The sequence below is a fragment of the Trichosurus vulpecula genome, chromosome 3, assembly GCF_011100635.1.
Source record: "Trichosurus vulpecula isolate mTriVul1 chromosome 3, mTriVul1.pri, whole genome shotgun sequence".
Taxonomy (NCBI): domain Eukaryota; kingdom Metazoa; phylum Chordata; class Mammalia; order Diprotodontia; family Phalangeridae; genus Trichosurus; species Trichosurus vulpecula.
In genome coordinates, this window is record NC_050575.1 from 166,993,104 (window position 1) to 167,010,061 (window position 16,958).

General features: G+C 42.3%; 1 protein-coding gene across 1 annotated transcript; it reads left to right on the plus strand.

The window, feature by feature from the left end:
* The first annotated feature begins 624 nt into the window (after window positions 1-624).
* Window positions 625-14,743, plus strand: SPACA9 (sperm acrosome associated 9). Its single transcript, XM_036751648.1, has 4 exons — window positions 625-712; window positions 8,147-8,324; window positions 11,569-11,771; window positions 14,410-14,743. The coding sequence occupies exons 2-4, from the start codon at window positions 8,181-8,183 to the stop codon at window positions 14,741-14,743; spliced, it is 681 nt and encodes a 226-aa protein (XP_036607543.1). The 5' UTR covers window positions 625-712; window positions 8,147-8,180.
* The last annotated feature ends 2,215 nt before the right edge of the window (window positions 14,744-16,958 follow it).

The following is a 16,958-nucleotide window of genomic DNA, read 5'->3' on the forward strand; positions in this document are numbered from 1 at the left end:
AGTCATTTCCCCGCTGGGCCTCAGACTAAATGATGGAGCTGGACTAAGGTACAAGATGCCCTCCAAGATCCATCCACATTTTAGAATTAGGTGTTTAAATCCCACCCTTTGGATTAGCTCGGAGCTCAGGATGATTCTCCTTTGGAGAGGATTCTAGGCGAGGAGGAAATTCCATACATGTCATGGAGGGTCAGAACTAGAAGGAAACTTTCGAGATTAGTCTAATTGTCTTGTTAAAACTGAGGCCCTGAAAGATTCAGTGACTTGCTCCGGTTCGCACAGGGAATCCGTGGCAGAACTGGAACTGGAAACCACGTCTCTATTGCTAGTCCATTGCTCATTCTTCTCAAACTATATAGCCACCTCAGGAAAAACTACTCTTTGGCCGCCCTGCCACCTGCTCGAATGGAATCTCTCGTGCACACAGGCGCACAAAAACAGACCATCCCCTTTCCCTACACCCAAATTCGGAACCAAGATACTGGAGTAGGGTTGCTTACTGGGATTGGGATTGCCTCGTGACCCAATTGCCATGGTACCCACAGTAACAATAGCGCTCTAGCCCCACCCCCTTCCTGCCTCGGTCTTTCTCCCTCCCTCTTCCCCCCTCCCCCCTCCCACCCCGGGCAGTGCCCGGGGCCCACAAGCACGGGTGGGGTCGCAGCAGCTCAACTGATTCCAGGCAGGCGGCCGCAATTTCTGGACATGAAAGGTTAATGAAAATAACTGGGGGTGGGCTTGCACTCGAGCGGGGCAAGGGCTAGTTAGTACCCAGCATCAGTTTTCCTGCCTCCTCTCTATTAGCACGGGGCAGGGTTGGTGGGAGGTATATTAACGGAAGGAGGGGATGAAGATACAGATACGTAAGGTGTCCCCAGCTGGCCACTAAACCTCCTCTACTGGAAGCATGGTTTCCACGAGTGCTTCAGATCAGTGGTCTCTGAGTCCTGACCTCGGGCAACTCATTTCCCCTCTCAGGGCCTCAGTTTTCCAATCTATAGAACGAGGAGTTTGCATTAGATAACCTGCTCTCTAAGGACCTTTCCCTCCAGATTTTATAGTCTTGTGATTTCCATGATTATTAAGGGGATGAAAGTGAAGTCACCACAGCCAAGGAGAAGTGACCCTGTTCTGGGGAATCAGGCACAAGACTGGATGTGGTGGCCCCTTCAAGGCTGAGGAGGCACCTTAGGGAGAATTAGAATTGGAATCTCTCCAACCAGTCTTTCTGAGATAGACATCTGGCTCGACATCCTGGGCAGGGGTTGAAATCTTGGGGGTTTTTAGTTGACTGTTAATGCTTTCTTCCGGCAAAACTTGGCTCCACCCATGGATTTTTTGGATTTTGCAATTGGCAATGTTACTGCTGAGCCTGATCTCCCAGGGGTTTCCATAGGGTCTAGAGTTACCCTATGCCAATTTCAAAGCAGTTTCCCCCAAAGCATTCTCTTTATAGTAATTAGGGCAGTTCTTTCATTATTATTCCACAGGCCAGCATTTCCCACACTGTTGTTCTAGGAAACTCTGGAATTGATAAATGTTTTGTGGGAAAAGTTTGATGCTAGTAGAGTCTTATTGCTCCCCCCATTTTTAAACGAAAAGTAATGTATAATGAAATTTCGTATGTTATCAGGCAATTTTTCTATATGAAAATGTTTCCTACATGTAATATAGCCTCTATTTTGTTCTAAAATATGCTCAACTCTTATTTTTCCCTTCAGGGAAGGGAGGAGGGGGATTCCTGGCACACACAAACTGTACTCCTCTCCCCCACTCCATTTTTTTAGTTTTAAGTTTTCAGTGCTTTGGGCCGTATACCTGCACTTCTGAAAAATTCAAATCCTTTCTGTCACTCCCTCTGCTCTGTTTGTTTCAACCATAAGAGGTTGAAATCTTGTCCACTAAATTGCATCTGATGAGTCTTAGTCAGCAAAGATGTTCTACTGAAGGCCTACTGTGTGGAAGACGGAGTGAGCACATTTGAAAAAATTAGAGAACCAAACTTAACTCTAGCCTTGAACTTTAGTCCTGTAATATGGACTTAGTGTTTCCAGTACCCCAGGAAAAACTTTCTACTACAAACCAAATCATGAAGCCAATGCCAACCCATGGACTGAGAAATGTAGAAGCTCATTTCATTTCTGGGTTGTGCTATTATTGTGTGTATATCTGTTATATTTTCTTCTAAACAAAAATTATTCAAGAGATTTGTTTTAAAAGTATGTGATCTATGTTAAGTATTGCCTAACCAATTGAGCAGACCTAGTGTTGACTTGTGTTACTAACAGCTGAGTAGCCAGGGAATTAACTTCTTAACACAATAGCACAAGGTGAATTCTTATTTCCAGCTGTGGAGCAAACAATTTTCATTAAGAGCAGTAGTATTTGGTGTAACTGTAAGGAGGTTTGTTTGTTTGTTTTTGTTTTTTTGCTCTAGACTATGGTTCTTGAAGACTTTACCTGGTAGTTCTTTAAACTGACAGTTGCCACCCCTAGGCTTGAGTCTCTCAGCATTGGCCTTGGGCAAATAAATTACTTCCCTTCTTTGGGTCTCAGCTTCCCCATCCGTAAAATGACAGGTTTGAATTAGATGCCCTCTAAGCTCCCTTCCAGCTCTGACCAGCTGGAGGTTTGGGGGGTTATGGTAGTGACTCTGGCATAAGGAAGACCCTTGACTTCTTAGGGTTCTCAGTTTCTTTATGTACTTTATATATACTTTAATATAAACACCATGATTCTTTCTCTAGCAAACTGTTTTTTTAAAGTGTACCTAACTTTGTGGGTTCATCAAACCCAAATGAAGAGAAAAAAGGGGGAAGAGGGGAGAAGATATCATTGCCACCACCACCACCTTTCCTTGAACAAAGAACAAAAGAAAACCTGCAATTTGCACTGGAGAGGTTCACTTCTCTCCCTGGACATTTCTGAAATGGCTTGCCTTTCTCCTCGTTTATTTTAGGCCGTAGGCACTTTTCATACCATTATTTAATCTTCTTTTGCAGCCTGGAAAAATACAAATCAATTAAAGCCTAAAACCTATTGGGTAATCATTTTTTCCTCACTCACTTCTCCCCACACATCCTGCGTTTTGTGACTTTCATCCATACTAATTTGGTTGCAAGTGACTCTTGTACAAGGAGACATCACTTTGGATAGCTTATTACAGCTGCTCTCTTGACATGGATTCTGTGTGCATGTCATAAGTCACTAGGATCAAGAGCAGAAGCAGCTTACCTCTCCAGAGCTTCTGGAACCACTAGACAAGGTGGCTTTTGCATCCCAAGGGAATTTGACATCTAAAAGGGAACATTGTTGGGACCTAAGCTCTTTATTTGGTAGCCAAACTTGACCCCTATCTCTTTGAGAGCTGGGCATTCAGAGGCACAACATAAGTCAATTCCAGCCATACTTACCATGTGTGGGATTGGGGGTCAGGGTAAGTTTCACTAGAATGGAGTGATAGGGCAAGAAATGAATCCTCTGTGTAAGTGTAGAAGGAACCCTATCCAAAGGTCCGTGACCTTTGTCTGCAGCCAACTGGAGGACCAACATGCCTTTCTCTCTCCCCACTTTTGCTTTAGCCCATCTAATCCTGGAAGTAGATTTAAGTAACTTTTCAACCTTACTATTACTTCTGGGATCCACTTGTACCTGTGGGTACATTTACAGAGTGAGCTCATATGCATGGAAATACTACCTTCATTCAACACACATTAAGTGCTTAGTATATTGCCACAGTTAGGCTTGAGAAGATATGTTCTCAAGTAGGTTATTATCTAGTTAGGAAAACAAGATAGGTGCAGATGAATGGAATGCAAACTAGAATATGCAGGTATTAAAGTCTGAAATGTTATGAATTGCAGGTTGGGTGTTTCCTTGTTGCTCCTGCGCATACACACACACACACACACACACACACACACAGAGTTTTTTGCCTAGATCAGTGAGTTCATAGTGATGGAAACTTCACTAATGCAGAAGATCTGCAACTCAGTCTTAGAGAGTTGGGGTGGGGAGCAGAACTAGGTCAAAAACCACACATCATATACCTAGTGTGTATATATATATATATGTATATATATATATATATATGTATATATATATGTATATATATATATATATGTATATATATATATGTATATATGTAGAAGAGAAAAAAAGAGAAAGAGAAAGAAACTGGGCCTGGGTTTTTCTGACTGCAAGGTCTGGTGTCAATATACTACACAGGGCTTCCTATCAGATGAGATTTTCTACTTCCCCCTATACACCCTGTTCTTTCACTCAATCCGTCCTCTGTCTGAGAATGGCTCCATTTCATTGTTGTTGTTGTTAAGTCATTTCAGTCAGTTCCAACTCTTCTTCACCCCATTTGGAGTTTTCTTGGCAAAGATACTGAAATAATTTGCCATTTCCTTCTCCAGCTTATTTTACAGATGAGGAACTGAGACAAACAGGGTAAGTGACTTGCCCAGGGTCACACAGCTAGTAAATGTCTAAGGTCATATTTGAGCTCAGGAAGATGAGTCTTCCTGATTCCAAGCCCAGTGCTCTATCCACTGCACCACCGAACTGCCCTGGCCCTATATATCACCCCTAACCAAATTTTATTAACACCCAGGGAAAAACTATCTTTTTTTCTCAGTCATCCCAACCTAAAAATTTCCTCCTAAACTAAATGACTAAAGCATTTAACTCTTGCCTCCCTTTGGCACCTGACTTCCTACTTCCATCTCCTGTCATGAACTTTTCCTCTCTTTAGTACTTATTTGTTTTTATTTCACAGGAGTTCTATAATCTTCTCTAGGGCAAGTTCTCTTTTATTTATAAAGCATAGCCTTGCGAAAGGCAGGTGTTCAATAAATGTCTATCAATTGATCAATAGCTAACCAGGTCAGTCACAGGCCTTATCTTGTTCCTCCACTATTTTCTCTTGTTCCAGGGCTAGGGAAAGGTGCAAGACCCACCGTGAGTCCATTTTCCTTTCCTTTTATACCCATATAGCCCCAAATCAGACGCCCATTGCACTTCTCACCAACCTCCCAACATCCAACTTCCCTTCCCCACTCCTCTCAACACATACCTATCCTGCTATTAGAACATCACTAGTTAAAATAGATTCTTTCTTGATCCAGGAACATTGAAGTTTCCCTCGTACCCTCCAGCACCAATCCCCACAACAGTCATCCACCTGACACCAAGAGCCAGAGGTTAACCTGGAGCCTAGCTCTCCCTGACAATCCCCAAACTTCAGGGAAGGTGGCATCTAGATAGCATTTCCTGCAGAGAAGGTATTGCTCCCCCAGGCAACTTGAGGACTTCATAGTTAATGGATTACTCCATTATCTTGAACGTCTATAGTCCCTCCTGGTTTCTCAGTTCCTTCATTACAGCCACACAAGCTTACTGCTCCTGATACTGAGACTGCCCTGGCTCTCCCCTCATGGAGACAGGACTAAGCTAAAAGGACCTCTTTTTTTCCTTCTGAAGTTTACCCTTACTGACACCGTCAGCTTTCCTTGGAGGTGGCTTTACTTGGGGAGGATGACCTTCCTTCCCATCTTTGCTTTTCTGAGATTCTACCACTTTTTTGTCTTAGATACTTGGGCTGTCATTTCTTATTGTCCCCAAGACTCTGATTAAGTCTGTAGAGTACTCTTTAAAGAAGTCTAAAAGAAAGGAAGCAGAGTCAGGGGAAGCTTTGTTTTTGTATTTTAAGATAAGGGGGATAGAGTGAATGATTTTAGGTAGAGGTAAAAGAGAGAAGGGAATTGCAAAGATATTGGGAAATATTGTAAGAAGCAAGATCCTGTAGCAGAGAAAACAGGGAGGCATGGGAGGGAAAGAGAATTGAAAGGATAAGTAATAGTGAGGCCTTCTAGTCCAACTATGTCATTTTTCAGAAATGAAAACTGAGGCCCAGAGACAGGAAGAGATTTGCCAAAGGTTACACAACAAGTCAGTGGCAGAGCTCAGTCTCCTAGACTCAGATCTTCTGAATCCCAGAGACCAATGCTCTTTGACTATACCAGTTAGAGGGGTTAACCCTAGCAAGGAAAAGGGTATTTCTTTCTCAGAGAACAGAAGTGGCTAGAGGAAGGGAGAGAAAACTGAAGACATTATGGGGTATGCAGAAAGGGAATTAATGAATTTCAAGTTGTACAATCTCTATATTTCCAGAATCCAGGGTGAAGATATTTACCAAGAGTGGGAGAAGGGGGAGTTGGGAGCTGAGAAAAGTGAATAAGGTTTAGGAGAGCTAGGGTGGAGGTGGGGGAGGGAGATGCAACGGGTGACTGAATCCACAGGAGATGAATGGCAGGGTTGATAAGCAACTGTCAGATGGCTGTCCCAGAAAGTGGGCAACTGACAAAGCAAAGACTAAAGTAAAAGGCAACAAATTTGGTATCAGAAGCCTGGGTTCCAATTCCAGTTTTACCATATACTAGCTACATGACCTTGGCTGAACCATGGTATTACCCTCACTGGTCTTCAGTTTCCTTACATACAAAATGGACTCGATGATTTCTAAGGTACCTTCCAGCCACATATTTTATGTTCTGAGAGCCCTTGTAACTCTAACATGTTATGTTCTAAAGTCCCTTTGTATGCTAGAATGTTATAAAGATGTTTTTCCTCCTTCCTTCTTATGCAGCCAGCCTTCCCCCTGTCAATCAGTCAGTCTGTCAACAACTGACAAGCTTTTATTAAGGGCCTGTCAGGCAATGTGCTAAGAAATGGAGCTAAAAGTAGTCCCTGCTCTCGAGGAGTTCCCAGTCTAATGAAGGAGACAACATGCAAGACAACCATGTACAAACATGAGATATATAAGGTTAACTGGGGATAATCAACAGAGGGAAAGCACTAGCTAGCATTAAGGGCAATCACAAATGCTGTTTATAGAAGCTGGGATTGGAAGGAAGCCGGGAATTCAGGAGATGAAGATGAGAAGGGAGAGCATTCCAGACACAGGAGGCAGCAGGGGAAGATGCGCCAAGGCAAGAGAGGGAGTGGCTCGTTCTCCTTGTTCTTGAGGAGCAGCAAGGAGACCAGTGTCACTGGACCATGGAATATGGAGGAGTAGGGGGCAGAGAAGTAAGGGGTAGGAAAGCAGGAATGGTAGGAGTGTGGCAAGTCGTAAATGGCTTTGAATGCCTGATGACTTTGTATTTGATCCTAGAAGCAATAGGGAGCCACTGGAATATATTGAAGGGGGGGCAAGGGGAGCTGAACACACATAGTTACCATTTATTTCTTCACAAAAAGAAAGGAAATTGAGATACACATGTGCATAATACATGACAATGATGTGGATACAAACACTAAGAGTTAAAATTAATATTAAGAGCTGATTTTGTGAAGCCCCTAGTTTATTCTCTAACCTGAAGGAGTCCTGGAGTCTCTGCCCCTTATCCTGAGTTACCATAAAACATCCCCTTTATCCTGGACCATAAAATTCCTTGTCTCCCTGCCCCCATCCTGGGTCAGAAAATTTCCCCCGTCTCCTTTATCTTGTGTCATCCATCTTCCTCATCCTGTCCTAAATCTCCAACCCCCATTAGAAACCCTAAAATTTATGTCACCATCCCATAGCTTTCTGTCTATCTACGTCTGGTTTTTTTCCTATATCAGAGCCTTTGTTTGGCTCTTTGCTAAATCTCAGGCCCACTGCTTTTGTGCCAGTAAAGCTCCCAATGGCTAGAGAGAAGGTCTAAGTGAATTCTTTCACATTTGAACCAGCTCTCCCAACTTGGACTTCATCAACAAGATAGTCTGGTACTGTGTAACCAGCAAATCCCATGAGGGCAGAGATCAAGTTAGCTAATTTTTGTATTTCCATCCTAGGACATAACCTAGTTCTTTCTAGAGTAGGTGCTTAATACATGTTTACCAAATGGGTGCATGAACTTTTAAAAGGCTCAATTTAGATTCTATTTGCTGTAATCCCCCAGAAACTATTCCTGAAGTCCAGAAAACTAAAGTAATGTCCTGGGCCTCTGACATTCAGAATTCAGGACCCTCCCAGAAAAGAGAGTGTGGATGATTTTCTCTCTTTGCTTTTGAGCACACATGGGGAAGATGCCCACCATGTGAATTCAGAGCTCTAGCCAATAGAAGACTCACCCCCTCTTCCTTATCGGTCCCCTAGGATTTTAAGACTTCTTAAATGACCTTCAAATACAATGAATGAGGTGAAAGAATTACTCAGGAACATCGAACAGACTTACAAACTTTTCCAGCAACAGCAGTTCACTTTTATTGCCGCCTTGGAGCACTGCCGGGAGAATGCTCACGACAAGATCAGGCCCATCTCGAGCATCGGTCAGGTATGGGGGTCTCTCCTAGGAAATGTTGGAGGTGGGTGGAGGTAATGAGGCAAGGAGAGAGAGGATGAAGAGGACGCAGAAAGTCACAGAGAACAGCACCAGATTCTAAATCAGGCCACAGGCCTGTTCTAAATAGTAGGGACAGTGTCTTGTGCAAGCTGGAGGAATCCAGAGGGACCTAGTCACAGGAGCAGGCTGTCTGTGGTGAGCTCTTAGAACCCTTGGCCAACGTAGTGTTTGCTGGTACTTCACCCATCACTTCTTCAGCTGAACTTTCTAAACTTTCTGGAAAGAAGGGATTCACAAAGGATCCATTTCGATCAGGGAGAAGACATTGGTAGGCTTTGTTCTGTGATCTCAGATCTGGAGGCAGGCCCTGTTAGCTCTCTCCCCACTTTGTGGGCAGACAGACCCCCTCACAAATCCCTCAGGGAGTTATGATCTAGTGAAAAGAACAATATAATTGAATTTAAGGACGTAGGTCCAAATCTCTCTGTCGTGTTACCTTGAGAAAGTAATTTTCCTTTCCTGGGCATCAGGCCTGTCATTTTATATGTAGACTAAAGGGGTTGAAATAGATTGTTTCTAAGGCCCTCTGCAGCTCTAGATCCTATGGTCTCTAGGTCACTAGAGATCTATGGGTTTGGCAACAAAGGGTAAGGAAGAATCCCTATTTCTTAGCTCTATGTACCTTGTCTAGGATCCTCTGTTAATATTCAATCAATGTTCAAACTTATACCAAACTGACTTAGCCTTCATAAGTGCCTAGACTTCGGATAGAAAATAGCTATGAATATTCTTGGTAATTCATGTTTGGTTCTGTTTCCAGCAATGTTCAACTTGACAAGCCCTACCTTTCTTAAACAGAATGAGGTGCTTGGGAAACAAGGTTCTTCTTAATCACCACACATACACACCTGGATACCAACGACCTTTCCCTATAGTTACAGGGGACTGGTTTAGGTTCCCCCTCTCACCCCCACCCCATTCCTATAGGCAGAGATGTGCTGGAACCTGCCCCAACAGGTTAGAGAGTCTATTGTTAAGATTTCTGTGTGAGAATTTACACCTTAGTGGCAAACACTACAAATCAAGGTTTGCTATATTGTTTTGTTGACAGTTTAGTTAGTGGTGGGGAAAATGTTAACAATGCAGATTAAATTGAAAAGTGTGTACCATGTATCCCTCACCCCCCACCCTCACTCCCACCCCTAGCCTGGTGTTAAACTTTCACCAGCACAGCTTTGTGTTACTACTCCCAGGCATGCTTAGAGCAGACTAAGATTAGGGCAACAGTCTAAGGTTATATTCCACTCAAAAAGTAAAATAGAAGGTAGCTGTTTTCTGTAGAAGAAATCAGAAGGAATGCTCTGAGGGGAAAACAGAAATTCTTGTGTCTCTGGAATGGTGAGAGTAGGGGACCTTTCTGGTGGAATGAGAATGGGCTGCTTAAACTCTGGGAGCCTGTCCAACCAGGCCAGCTCTTACAGCTTAGATGATTGTTCAATTTTCAGTGTGAGCACTTATACCTCAGAATTCACACACACTAAAAATTGGGGCTTGATTTGTTTTGTTGATTGTCTAGATTTGAAAAATTGATGGAGAAGATGTTAATAAATGCAGATTCAACTTCAAAGTATCTAATGTTTAGCCAGATCATAAACATTTACCGGGACACTCTTGCTTCCAAGTCTAAGAGCTTTCCATCCTTGAACTTCTCTTCTGCACTTATGCTCTATTTTGTATTATGGTTATTAGTGTAGGTAGCAAAGCACACCTACCAAGTTGTGACCTATCTTATCCATTTTGTGTCTTCCTCGATGCCTACCACAGTTCTCTGACCTAAGTAGGTATTTTATAAAGGTTTAATTGAATCTCATTTTAGGTACAAGTGAGCCGCTGAGTTCAGCCACTTGAAAACTTAATATTCTTTAGCAAATTTTCATGACCAAGGAAAGGTTGTCATCCAATATTACTGTTCAGTAACCAGAAAGTGAAAGTGTTCTAAATTTCTAGGGAAAAAAGAAAATTCCCCCCATTCCAACTTAAAAATACAAAACCTCCGCTGTTTAAAGTTCTTGGTTCCATTTTCCCAAACTGAATGCCAGTATTCACCAAAATATTTCTGACTTTAAAATGCTTGGAAAACATTGGAATTGCAGATTGTATTGCTGGACGTATATTGCAAAAATGTTTGAAAATCCAGATGATTTGTGGTGCAGGATTTAAATCCTGGAGCCTGGATTAAAGAAAGGGTACCTGCCTCTAGCCCCTTACCCAAGTATGAACTCTAGAGTGCTTCCTCATGTAGATAATAACTTTGTCAACTCCATGAGTCCTCGGTCCTTTGCTAAACTTCAGGACAACCCCACCACTTAGTTGGCCTGACGTAGTGTAGCCAACCTGCTAGAAAACTTCCCATAGCATTCATGGCAATAACATGACAATTTACACTTTATTTCTGGCCCTAAATAATTATTTGCTTAGGATATTAGAGGTAGCTAGGTGCACATCAGATGGAAGGCTGGAAAGAACTGAGTTCAAATACTGCTTCAGACACTAGCTGTGTGGGAGCGGGCAAATTATTTAATTATTAATAATTAAATTATTTAATTAAATTATTTAATCTCTCGGACTCGGTATTCTCATCTGTAAAATGGAAATAATAGTACCTACCTCCCAGGTAGGTACAACAACGATCCTTGATGGGAGAATTAAATGAGAAAACATTCGTAAAGCCTTTTGCAAACCAATCATAGCTATTATGACTATATTTTAAGAAAGATACATCTCAACTAAGGCGGAATCATTCATTGATTAATACCTGGGAGCAGAGGTATGCCCTCATGGGATTTAGAAGTAAAAGCACTTTAGAGATAATCCTGCCCAACCCTCTTATTTTACAGATATGGAAACTAAGACTCAGAAAAGTTAAGTGACTTGTCTAAAGCCATTCAGTTACTCAGTTACAAGGATTCAAACACAAGTTCTCAGGCTCCAAAAGAAATGTTCTTTCCATTATGCCACAAAAGGGATGAACCAAAGTTTGAGCCTGCCAAACAAAAAAGTTTGAACCAAAGTGTTGGTTCCAAAGTTTGAGCCTTCCAAACTCAAAAAGTTTGGACTGGAAAAAATACCAGTTGGGCTCTTTCTGGGTGGCCCTAGCTGGGGTGTGGGTGTGGGGAGGAAGGCGCCAATGGGTAGGAAGGCCATTGACCTATGTCACACCCACCTGCTCCCGCAGGTGCAGGACTACATGGACCACTATTGTAACAACAGCACTGATAGTCGGATCCTTCACATGTTCCTGAAACTCTGCACTGAGTTGAGCAAGCTCTGCCAACAGTTTGAATCCCTGCATCCTGGCACGCCAGCCACCAACAACATCTTGGACAAATGCAAAATCCTTGTCAGCCAAAGCAATGACCTGAGCAGCCTGCGGGCAAGGTAGGGCCTTCCTCATTCCCATCTCTGAGACTCTATGAGGAGTTTCTGCCGAGTCCTGCAGCACCGAGGTTGGAAGAGATAGGGTGTACTCTGAGCAATCCAATGATATGAACTGTTGTCTCGAGTGCTGGATTTAAGAGACCTGGATGCAAGGCTTTTCTCTGATATTTACTACTTGTGTAGTCAATTAAAACTTTTCAAGCCCTGGTTTCCTCCTCTAAAAAAAATAAATAAAGCTAATACTTTTAATATTTGCTTCCCAAAGTTACTATGAGCTAAATGTTTTGCAAACTCCAAAGATCTCCCTAAATACTAAGTATCATTACCTGGGGGTAATCTCAGAACTGCCATCCCTCATTCCTATTTCTTCCATAGCACTGCATAGTGGAATTGCTTAAATAACTTTCTAGAAAACCACAAGCCAAAGGAGGGACAAGTTGGAATCTCAAGATTTACTAAAGCCAGCACTTTATGGAAAATAGATGCCCTGGCAAGTAACCCAATCTAAGTGCTCCAGAGGGTCCCCGGCACTTAGATAGCAATGCTGTCTGTAGATTTCTTGGCCCACCCTCGTTCTCCTCAAAGGGATTTGTCTATAGCATAGGTTTGAAAATAAAGTGAATCAAAACTAATTCGATGAGACTGATCTCCTTTGCTAGGTCTTCATCCAGGTTTTCCTCGAAGGTTCTGTTCTGGGCCCTTGTCTCTTTCCCCAGTCTCACTTGGTAATTTCAACAGCTCCCTCAGGTTCATTTATCATCTTTATGCAGTTGATTTCCAGGTTCCTACATCCATCCAGTCAGACCTAACCTCTCTCTTGAGCTCCTGTCTCCTATCACCAACTAAGTTCTCAAACTCAACATGCCCCAAACATATCTGCCTCCAAACATTCCCCTCTTCCAAATTTCCCTGTTGCTGTTGAAAGGCCTGCTACGATCATCCCCCTCCTGTAGACTCATGACCTCAGTGTCACTTTCAATTCCTCACCAGTACTCACCCCACATTAACCAGTCTGTTGCCAAATATCTAGGAGATAACAAATGTAAAACACTTTGCAAACTTTAAAGTGCTATAGAAATGCTGGTTATTATTATTATCTTCAAAATGTCTCTTGTATATGTCCCCTTCTATTTACTCTCACAGCCACTATAACAATTCAGCCCCTGCCCTGCTTCTTCTCCCTTGGACTATTGAAATAGTTTTCTAATTGGTGGCCCTGCTTTAAGTCTCTCCATAGTCCAATCCATCTTTCACTCAATTGCCAGTGATTTTCCTAAAATTCAGGTCTGTCCATGTTACACATCTCACCGCCCCGCCCCCCCCGGCTCCTCTTTTGTTTTGCATTTATAACATTTTACAATCTTGGCCCCTTTCTGCCTTTCTATTCTTCTTATATTTCACTCTCCTCCATGTATGCTACGCTGGCCTTTCTTGATGTTCCTTGCACATAACACTCCATCTCCTGACTCCGTCTATGACTTTTCATTGGCTACTCCTCAAGCTTAGAATGCCTTTTCTCCTCCCCTCCATCTGTGGGATTCCCTTGCTTCAAAACTTAGCTCAAATCCTATGCCATAGATTGTCAGCTCTCAAAGGTCCTGCCTATGTCTGCTACACATCCCCTAGCACACAGTATGCTACCATTCATTTCTTCAAAATGTGTCATCCTTATTACTAAGCAGACACCTCTAGTCCCCACTCCCCTCACCCAGTACACATGTATCTAGACAATGGATTGGGGAGCCAAATGTAGATAAGGGCACACAGAAGCAGCTTAGGGGCCAGTTCCCTCACATACGTTATTGCTCACTCATTTCAGTTGTGTCCAACTCTTTGTGACCCCCTTTGGGGTTTTCTTGGCAAAGATACTGGCCTGGTTTGCCATTTCCTTCTCCAGCTCATTTTACGGATGAGGAACTAAGGCAAACATGATTAAGTAACTTGCTCTGGGTCACACAGCTAGCAAGTGTCTGAGGCTGAATTTGAACTCAGGAAGATGAGTCTTCCTGACTCCAGGCCAGCACTCTCTCCACCGAGCCACCTAGCTGCCTTCCCATTCCTTATTTAACTGAACAAAGTTCCTCTTGATAAAAGTTTAGGTAACCTAATCCCCTTCTAACATCCACTCCCACCCCCAAACCTAGCCCAGTAAGAGAATGAGGTTGTAGGTATGAAGCATTTCTACTGGAGAGGTAGTCTTGGGTCCAGTTTCATGCTTGCTTGCTAGCTGTGTGACCTTGGACAAGTCACAATTTCTCAGGGCTATTTTTTTTCAACTATAAAATGAGAGAATCAGAAAAATTACATCTTTCTCTACTCTAAAGCCAATGATGGGCTCTATCCATTCCTGCCCTGGGGCCACTCTTCCCTTCCCTAGGGTGCTCAGCTATACTCAGGCATGCTTTTGTGAATCACCCCACATCCAAATCTACATGTAGGACCTGTGGAGCCTTCTCCTGTTCTCCAAAAGCAGGGTTTCCACTCAACACGACTGAATTACATAGCATAGAGTGACCATTGTTTGACAAGATCAGGTGTTAACCAGGGCTTAACAAACCCTCTGTAGCAGAAGCTTAGGAACTGGGTAGAAATGACTGACTCCTGCTTACTGATCCCTGCTCTTTTTCCAACCCTACAGATACCCGCATGATGTGGTCAACCACTTGAGCTGTGATGAGGCAAGGAATCACTATGGAGGAGTTGTGAGTCTTATCCCTGTAACACTGGACTTAATGAAAGAATGGATTGCCCACTCTGAAAAATTACCACGCAAAATAAGTCAGCATGTGAGTGACCAGGAGGGCGAAAAGAAGAGTACAGGAGACAAACTTAGCTGCCCTCCCCTTGCCACACAGACTTTGGCTAGGAAAGAAAGAAATAGGGACCCTAAGAAACATTACAAATCTAGAGGGAAAAATCAAAAGAAAGTTTTCATTCCTCCTTGGAGACCACCTGGTGGACCTACCCTTTAAAAATTAAAGCCAGACATTTTAAAATGGATACATTGGGGGTGGTTTCTTATTTAAATTGGTATCCACTAAGCTTTCCACTTCTATTGCCCCCCCCCCATAGTCTACCATATCTTGACTTGAAAATCGGCTGGCCCAGACATTACTATAAGCCACTTCCCCTTCCTTTTCCCTCCTACTTTAACTTTTCCTGGCCTATGAACCAGGTCACATGCTAAGAGAAGAGGGTCTTGGCTTAGGTGAGGAATAATTAGAATAGGTAGTATAACAGAAGGAGCCCAGGACTAGGAGTTAGGAGGCCTAAGTTTAGTCCAGTTTTGCTACTAAGCAGTTGTATGACCCTGGGCATGTCACTCTGGGCTTTAGTTGAGGAGGCTCACTCTATGAATAGATTGGAGGAAAGCACGATGGGGGTGGTATTCAGAATAAAGGGAACAGGGTGGCTCCACTAAAACTCTACTTTATGAGCTGCCTTATTTTGGTCTAAAATTCCTCCTTTCCTGTACAGGTAAACAAGCAGGAAAGGAGGGAGTAAAGTTTTCCCCACCTCCTCCACTAGACATACCTGGTGGGTCAAATCACCTGGGTTCTGTTCTCTACTCCGTGACTACTATGTACCTTTAGTCAAATCACATTTTTTTCTCTGCCTTTGGTTACTTGCCTGTAAAATGAAGATGTTGCTTTGCTTCTTACTTTACAGGAATGTATGTGATGTTTGTTGTGACCTTTTTTAAGGTGCTTTTAGCTCTTTGGAGTAAAACTAGTAACTGAATGGGATCAGTTCCTACTTACCTATCCCTTATTCCTACTATGTCATATTAGCAGATTAATGCTGTTTCAGAATCATTTGTGGTCCAATATTTTTTAAATGTGTCACTAGCATCAAGCCCTACCAGAAGTGATGTCTGACTGTTGATTTTCCCTTTACAGGGGGCGACTTAGCTTCTGTACTCTTGCTTCCTCGGGGGAGACACTCAAGAATTAAAGTGCTCCACCAGCAATCTATCTGGCTTGGTTTTATTGGGATTTTCCCTTTTCTGTACCCTCAATTTATCCTAAAACATCCAAGAACATCAAACTGTCATCAGACAAGCAGAAACGATTAAGCCATGCCTTTTCAGCATAATCTAGGTCATTACTTGCCCAATTAGCATATAATCTTATTAAACTGGCCACAAGGAAGAATCAAACAAGGAAGAATCCTAACTTTAGGTTAATTAGGGTTAAAAAAAAAAGGTGGAAGGGAGAATCCTTGATTTTTTTTTTAATAAAAGCCTTAATTTTAAACAATAGGGTCACTGAGGGGGCTGGGGAGGTAGGAGGTGGGTGGAAGAGAAGATATAGACAAACATATCTATATCTGACATTATTTTAAGATGCAGAATTTGCTGAAATCAAAGAGTCACAGTCATGTCTTGCATAAAATTTCACTTCTGAGATGCCACTGTTAGGGTGGTAGTGGCACATAAGTAACTCCTCACATACCTAGGGGAAAAGAAGTCCAAAATGATCACAAGGGCATAAGAGTTCCTTGGAAAGTTAAGACTTTTGATTGTCTAATGGAGCTAAATTACTACACAATTGAGTTGTCAGAATTTTGGTTAACTTATGTTACAAAACCTTAACATAAATCAATTCCTACATAATCTTTGAGGTCTGCAAAAGAAGCAAGTCTTCTGAAAGTGATAAACAATTCTTCCTAGTATACCAAGCCACAAATGTTGCAAATATTTCTCTAATCACTGGTGTGCTGACTCTCATCCAGTGGTAAACACAGAAATAAAGTAAATTTTTATATACTACTTTACATTACTATTGTTGTTTTATTAGTCACCTTGTCTCACCTAAAAATTCCTATGAGCAAGGCTGAGTACTGAATGAAAATTGGACAACTCAAGCATATAATTCATCTACCAAAAGTATTCCAGATAAGTTTTGAGAAATTCGTAACCTTTGGATATAAGGATGACACTCTTGTTTTCAGCTAATTGTCTACTGTTGATAGTGTTTATACCAAGTTATCCATTCTTGTCTGGTCCCTTTTTGGTCAGAACCAGGAGGTATGATCCAGATACATATCAGTCTTTCTGCTATAGATTCCATTAAAAGAAACGCTCATTAAGTATCTATGTGTGAAACCCTGGCCTAGGCATTAGGTGTTAATAAACAAACCCCAGTTCTTGGGCTTGGTAACATTCTGTCCCTAGTCAAGTTTTCA